This window comes from Limulus polyphemus, unplaced genomic scaffold, assembly GCF_000517525.1.
Source record: "Limulus polyphemus unplaced genomic scaffold, Limulus_polyphemus-2.1.2 Scaffold437, whole genome shotgun sequence".
Taxonomy (NCBI): Eukaryota; Metazoa; Arthropoda; class Merostomata; order Xiphosura; family Limulidae; genus Limulus; species Limulus polyphemus.
In genome coordinates, this window is record NW_013666047.1 from 87072 (window position 1) to 95490 (window position 8419).

At 33.7% G+C, this 8419-nt stretch overlaps 1 protein-coding gene across 4 annotated transcripts in view; it reads left to right on the forward strand.

Moving 5' to 3' along the window:
* The window catches only part of LOC106458268 (ETS homologous factor-like), a 58626-nt gene that overhangs the window by 26963 nt on the left and 23244 nt on the right, over positions 1-8419 (forward strand). For 3 of the 4 annotated variants that reach the window (XM_013917756.2, XM_013917755.2, XM_022384411.1), the window contains exon 1: positions 1700-2092. The exons of the other annotated variant lie outside the window; for it this stretch is intronic. In XM_013917756.2, the coding sequence (XP_013773210.1) occupies positions 1896-2092 (197 nt within the window). In that variant the 5' untranslated portion in view covers positions 1700-1895. Of the gene's footprint in view, positions 1-1699; positions 2093-8419 lie in introns of those variants that run through there. 4 annotated transcript variants of the gene reach the window in all.

Here is an 8419-nt window from a genome sequence, read left to right on the forward strand (position 1 = left end):
CCAGCGCGCATGCTTCCAGCGTCGCGTGACTTCCGCTGTCGTAACAGTATGGTTTTAATGAAATTCATTTTTTCTTTAAATAAACATGTAATTATTTACTAATTAGTCTATCTTGATCTAATCTCACATAAACTGACCTAACCTAGCAAAATAAAAAAGGATATAAAAATATTTCCTTTCATTTCCCCAAATTGTAATTTATATTTGAAATCAGCAGTAAAAACTACATTCAAAAATATATTTTTTTTCTATTTGAACGCTGTGTATGAAACAAAAAAGATCCGAAATATCACTTATGTATGTATATCTATGTAATGTTTTAAAATAAATTGTTTTTTTAAATTGTGCTTTTCTGTGTCACATTTTTTTCAACCCCCCTGCGGGACTTGGGAAGCATCAGTCTTGTCTGTTTCAAACTTTCAGATCAACTAATGGACGCCAGCTCAACTGATTTTGTTTGTTGTATTTAGCACGCCTTCTAGATTAGCCTTAACCTACATACACGGTACAGCTAGTGTTCGACATGCATATAGTAGGGTACCGGGGAAATCCGTGTTGGGGAATGGGACACAGCTTCTGTTGGAACTACATCCGGTACACCGTTAGTCTGGAGTCCACGGCGAGCTAAGGTGGAAGTCGAGACTTCTAAGGGTCATCTTTCATACGTTAAGCTTCTAAATTTACATTTATACAAAATTAATGGCGTGGATGGTGGGGTGGGTGCTCACCACTTTTCAATCTGTTCTACCAAAAATATATATCAAAATTACGAACATTACTCTTAGGAAAAGCATGAGAATACATGAGATTTAATCCAGAACCTAAGAATTTTCAGAGCCCTGGACCACGGCTGTAATGGGGGCGCCTATGTCGCACATTCCCTCGTTCTGCTCGGTCAAATAAACCTTGCCTTTCTTTTAATTTGCCTTCTACACCTTTGAAAATGATTACTTGTGTATTTGCGTTTGTTAAGCTAAAACTGGTTTGGAATTATGTTGTTTTTAAAGCTTCAAACATTCAAAATTGTGAATATGATTCTTTTTCTTTCTTTTTGCGTTTAATCCAACTGTATTTTTTGTGTTAGTTGTAAAAAAGACTAAACAATGTTTTTCAAATTTATCGATTGGGATGTGCTGCCCTCTAACGAGGAAGCCCCGCTTTTATTAGAAAAAGAGAGAGTGAGTAGCTGTAATTCAATATCTTATTTTATGGTTGATAACCTTGAACACTAATGACGTAAACAACACACATTTGCCATTTACAAATCAAAAAATAAAAATAAACATTATCAGCACAACCTGGAAAGTAAGGATAATTATGAAATATATAGTTTCAAACGCCTGATGTTAAAATTAGCGTAGATGTATTTATTGTGTAAACCGAAAGTAAAATCATGAAACTGAAAGGGACCATATTCACATATTAACGCTGTACTAAATGTTTAGAAATTAAGAGACAATCTGAACCTTATATTTTATCAAAATTGCTAACATAAATTGCAGAATATTGACATTAGTCTGTGTCTGAAATCATAGACTTGATTCTTTCAACATTTGAAGGATAATAATGTGTCTGTGACAAGTTTTACATTCACTAACATAAAAATGTTATTTTAAATGCACTTTCGCTTTCGGCGCCCCCTATTCTCTCAATGCTACACACATAAAAAAAATAAAAAATAGACGAAGATATGACTAAGAAGAATCAGCTGTTTTAAATCTCGATTGCAGTGAAATATAACCGATTAACAAACAGATCGAGAAATCCGCTTCCGCGAATGGTGTCGCCACAGGGAATATTAAAGTTTCTGACATCGACCAGGATAAGGAGTACTCCCGAAGCGGCACGCAACAAGTCACGCGAATCAAGCTGTTAAAGCTAAGTATTTATCAAATATGGCATCTAAATCTTTACGGTCAATGGGAGATCGTGAATCATTGAATAATAAGGCAAAACTAACAGATGAAGACATTGTCATGGTGATTGACCAAGTTCTTAATATACCACACATACACTGCCTATCATGCGCTTGTGGACATCCGTTCATGTATCATCTCCCGTTCCTATACATGATACTTAAACTCTACAAAAGGTTGGTTTTTTTCTCCCATTTATTTAAGATAAAAAACAAACAACGAAGCTTGGAAATACGATTAGTGTTTCTGTTTAGATAAAGGCTCAACTAGCATAATATATTACGTTGTTCTTAATTGTTTCTGTTAAATATAAACCTATATAACAATATTTGTAACCATTGTTACTCCTAGAAGTTAAAAACTGGAAAAGATACGTTCTTTACAGTGTACTTTAATCGTATATGTAATTTTGATCCGTTATTAAAACGATGAAATGATGTAAAGTTTACGGAAAATCTAAATAGAGAAGTTACGAGGTATTTACGATAAAACTAAGTTAAAACTACGAAAAAAATTCCAAGTTACCCAGTTATTAGCTTATGCTATGTAGGTAACTATTGAGGATATTGTTATTAATTTTATATGTGACTGTGATATTATTAGAAGCCCTGTAATAAAAATCACCCATAGACCTAGAAGTAATTTATTTAGATGGATGTATTTTAAAAAGTCGATCGGACCCCTAAGGACCTATGGTAATTTTGGGATTAAATCCCGTGTTGGTATATTTTCGTGTAGTGTTACTCAAAACCTTTGACAATTCTTTTTGTGTCTGTCTTCCTTAAACACGTGTTATTGTTGTCGCCTATATTTACCCGTTCATTGATTCACGATAAATCATGATATTTTCATTTCAAACGAAATCCCAGACTAAGATATATACTTATGTTAATTAAGGAATAAGACTGTTTGACCTGGATCTTAGCTGTTCTGCCATATACTTGGAAATTCCAATTTGGGATGGGTGTGGCCTGATGGTTAGCATACTAGACTTTGAATTCGAGAGTTCTTTGTTCGCATCCCTTTGCTGCAGAATCACGCTCCGCACTTTGTGGTCATGGGCGCGTTATAAGATTGAGAGTCGAATCCCATTATTCGATTAGAATAGCCCAATTGTTGGCGGTGGGAGCTGTTGACTAATTGCCTTTCGCCTAATCTACCAATTTAAAATTAGACGGCTATTATAGCACAGATAACACTTATGTAACCTGGCGCAAATATCCAAAAGTAACTGCTGTGTTTTGTGTTTTTTCATCTTCCTTTATGCTTGTCAAGTCTGTGACCTAGTCTGTTTAGGTAGCGGTCTAACATATAAAAACTAATGTTATCCGTGTTTGTTGTGATTATATCAGCGTATTTATCGGTACACAAATTATGTTATTCTACTGATACAACATAAAGTTTATGAAAAAACAAATAACGCTTGCATTACATCAATTTGTTAAAGACGTTTAAAGTTTGTTGTATCAGCTATTACGTGTGTATGTATATGTATTTGTGTCCCCAGTCAACAATATTCACTTCCGCCTGACCTCGTCATGTGGTTGAGGAAGTGAATACAGTTAGCTACGTTTCTTGATCAGATTTGTTGAAAGAGAGACGTGATGAAAACTTGTCGTTTACCATAGAATCGTGTATATTAAAATTATACAAATATATATATTTGATAGGATTTATTATATAGTATGTTCGTCATGCTAGTGAAAAGTTATTTTATGTTAGAAAGTAATTAAAGTATATTAATACTCTATTTAACGATAAGCAGGGGTGATCTTAATAACAAGGGATTTCAGTTTTTCGTGTTTGCATATCAGTACATTTTTGTGTATGTTTTGTACATAAAACCGGTTTCATTAGTGTTAATTTTTAAATTCAAGTTTGCGTACTTTGAATTATATATCACATCCATGAAGGTTATTATACATTTCTGGGTCGTTGTGTGTTCTATTGTACTGGTCGAACTTCGTGAAAAATGTGGTCGCAAATTTTGTTAACAGCCCAGTGGCTCAGCGGTAAATCTTGGGGCTTATTCCGCTAAATGTCGGGTTTCGATTACCGTGGTGGGCAGAGCACATATAGCCCATTGTGTAACTTTGTGCTTAACTACAAACAAACTTCTTCGAGACTTCGGATTTCGCAATATTACAGATGTCATGTAAACAGTTATAGTGTGTGTGTGACCTTTGTAACCCACTTGTTCAAGCTTATTTTAGGTTGTTTTTCATATATTTTAAGTGTATTTGAAAACAATTGATTTTAGAAATGTTTTCCCGATTTTAAGCTTGTATTAAAAGCATTAAAAATTAAGGACATTATTTCGCCCATAACACTATCAGATTTAGATAGCCCATTATGTAGCTTTGTGCTTAACTTCAAACCCCAAAAATAAATACTTATATATTCCGAAAGACGCCAAATTTTATGAGAAACTTAACCCATGTACGATGTAGTTAAAATAACTAACACAAAAAATAAATAATTAAGTTGCTTGTTAATAACTAGCGTTAGATTATCGTATAGTCTAATATGCATTAACGACCTTACCGTAGTACTTATGAAAAAAAAAGATAAAAAGAGATTTCTTCATAAAAGTTTTCTTCTATTCAGAAGTTGCAAAGGGAAAAAACAAACGTGAACACTTAATATTTACTATGGACAACTTCAGTTGTTTTTTGGCAGTCGTTAACTAAAATAGCTTTTCGACAACCCAATAATATTTAGATGGCATTTATCCGTCTTTCTATAGACGGGCTGCTATATTTACAAGTACAAGTTGTATTCTGCCATTACGGTTTTTATTGCTATTATTTATGAAATTTTAAAGCGTGTACTGACACACTTGTGTATGCGTGTAAACTGCATACTATACATATATGATAGCCTTCTAGTGGCTCAGCAGTAAATATGAAAACTTGTATAATAAAGTTTAAATAACACGATGTTTACTCATTTTATAACGTTCTGTACACCTCAAAGAAATAACTATAGACTACAACTTATGCAAACAAAAAACAACAGAAATATGATAAAGAATTCGAGAGAACGTTATATTATTGGATTCGAGTTTGTTTTCAAGGTTATATTTAATGTAGCTGGAACATGACTGTGTAAGATCTGTAAGTATTCTCGAATGGTGGCAAAGGTTTGGGCTGTGACTATATACTTTTTCAAGGTCTCTGGTTACACCGGGAACAACTCTAAGTATTTGCTTAATATTTCTTTCCATACAAACAAACAGACAGACGGACAGACACACACCAGAGCTAGGATAGATACTTATATATTTTGTTTCATATGAAATTTCAAATTTTACTCTGATGACGAGATAGTTCATTTTATTTTAAGATTAAGAGTTACCAGTTTGTTGTTGTTGCTTCTACATAGAACGTGAGTGAACTAACCTTACGTCATTGTAACTAATCTGTTAGTACAGCTTGTTGTAAATCTTCATTTGTCGTGGTGGGTGGCTTTTATGAGGAGTATGTTTGTTGTTAAAGTCTGATTCCTACTACGTCATTTATACGCAAATACAATGCTCGCTACAGGAATTAAACCACGTAATTTTAGCGCTATAGGCCTTGAACTTACCGTTGACCCGTTGAAGAGTAACTTGTTGTTTAAATACAAAGCTACACAATGGACTATCTGTGCTCTGTACACCATTGAGAATCGAACCTCGGATTCTACCATTGTAAGTCCATAAACTTGCCGCTGACCCACCAGGTGACTGTTTGAAGTGTCATATGAGTCTACAATATCGCCGAAATAAAATATTCCTTTCATGAACCTCTTTCCCAATCGCTATATCATACATAATTCAAAGAGTTAATCTGCTTTTACTTGGGATATCAAACTCGAAATGCAGTTACTGCAAAAGGGTTGGGATTAGCTAAATATTCGGTGTCGTACACCAGGTTTTATAGAGTCTAGAAATGTTTTGCATATTGACTTCTTAAAATATTTATTCTGGATAGATTATTTGCTAAACATTTAAAATTCTGTGTTGTCTAAACTATGTTTTAGCAACCATCCAAAACATCACTGCCTGCACTGTAATAGTGGACATATTATTTTATACTATCACCCACCACCACCACACACACACACACACACACACACACACACTAATATACATCAGATGATATAGTCATAGATTAATGTTGTTGTTTTTTCTGTTGCATGATTATCTTTTCTGCTATATTTCAATTGTTCAATATCAGAAAACATATCCAAGGTTCTTGAATTCCTTTTCTGATGAACCTGTATGCTTTTTGAATATCACGAGTTTTAGTGATTCTGGGAATGACTGCTACTAGTCAATATTAACCACAGCAGAAGACTTACAACGCTAAAACCGGGTTTCGATATCCGTGGTGAGCACAGCACAGACAACCTATTGTGTAGCTTTGCACTTAACTACAAAGAAACTATAATAGAATGTCACTGTTTTTTTCATCATAATCAAAACATAAGTAAGTCATATGCTGGCTGATTTATAAAATTGAACGAATATATATATATATTCCGGTTCTACCTACCAGAAAATAATGAAGCAACCCAGTTAGATAAATAAGCTTTCGTTCCTCTCGAGTGAATTATCTTCCTGAATTGAACTTTAACTAGAAATCAAGTGCTTTCGCGCAGTTTTGTAGTGACTGCTTCTCAGATTCAGAATGAAAATATACGTGTTTTTTTTTATTTAACTCTCAGAACAATCCTGTGTAGTATTTCTATTATCCTGATTAATATTCCGTGTATTATTTTGGAGAACTTCTGAACATTTGAAGGAAATATTAAGTTTCACTGAAAAACCCTGATGCGTATTCTATTGACACTGCGCAAGTGTTTTTCCATTTCAGTCCAGAAGTGCTCTAGGAATTTGAAGGAAATATTGAGTTTCATAGAAAAACTGATGAGTAGTTTAGTGATATCGCGAAATTATAGAAATATGAGTCTCATTTCACAAAGTTATTTCAGTTGAGAACAAATTAAGGTTTCTGATTAAGAGTTAAACAGTGTTTCTATATTCTAGAGTTAAACAGTATTTCTATATTTAATATTTTAGCGACAGAAAAGCGTAACTACTACATGTTTCTAACATTGGTTCCTTGATAAACACGTGAAAAACTTAACATGCTATTATAATTTTCGAGAAGTTTGTTTGTTTTTGTCTGTTTGTTTGTCCTCTAAATACTACTAGGCTTTTACGTTTCGACCTGTCAAGTATGGTTTAATAAACTAGGAATGATTCGGGATGTGTCAAGAAGCTATTTTCGCTGGCTAAATACAGATCAGACAGTGGGTTTGTCATTACGGGTATTGATGGGATCTATCCAGTTTCGTCTTTCATTACATGGGGTATGCATACAGTATATGTACTTTCAATCATTACTGTCATATTTAGGACAAAAACAGATACGTTATCTATACTCATAACTGGTAAAACATTAATCCTACACTTGCATTTCGTTTTCAAATCCCATCAATTATTTCAGGGATTTCTTTTTCATATATTGTTTATACATACTTTCAAGATAGACACAACTGTATTAAGTGAGACGTTTTTAAGTCACGTGTTACTAATTCTTTTTTATTAAAAAAACAAAAAAACGTTTATAAGCCCCTGACTATGCATCGCAAGGATACAACAACTAGTGATTTCAATATACTGTAAGATTATAAATAATAAAGAAAAATTAAGTTGAATTTGTGTGCTTATATTTGAGAATTTCATATCACAAGAGATAATTATTAACAACAGAGTGTGGATGGGTTTCGAAATAATGCTGCCTTATTACGTTGGGTTGTCTGGGATGTGCATAAGTGATGTAAGATTATGTCTTGGTCTCGGAGGTTGTGAATAAATATTCGAGATTGTTATGTCATAATTTTTTACATAAAGAATATAAATAAATTTTCTACATTAACTATTGCTATGGTGTGAACGCCTTTTAGAAGCTGGCGAAGCGTGATATGATTAATTATATTTGTCATAAGACATTATGTTAGGCCTATTTTATTTTTTAACACTACATTCTTAATCTAACCCTTCACGGCTTTTCAACAATCAGAAGGGTGTATAATATTAGTATTTCAATCATGGGCGTCCTCAGGATATATCACAGAGGGGGGATATCATGGCTATGACTTGGGAAATGCAAAACTTTTAATCCAAGGAGCACTTTTACCCCCTTTCTCCTGCGGACGCCCATGATTTCAAACATACTATATTCGTCATATCCATTGCCGATAACGCCTTTCGTTCAATCCAAAGCTGGAATACAACGAACAGAGTAGCGGTCGGAATACTACTTGTATAGGACATTTGTTACAACAAGAAAAACTGTTTTGGTGTGAACGCCTTTTTAGAAGCTGGCGATATAATTAATTATATTTGTCAGGCCTATTAGTGTTAAAAATATAATAGGCCTAATATAATGTTTCATGGCAAATATACACTGAGTGGTCACAAGTAAACAGACACCTAATTTTTCGTCATTTAA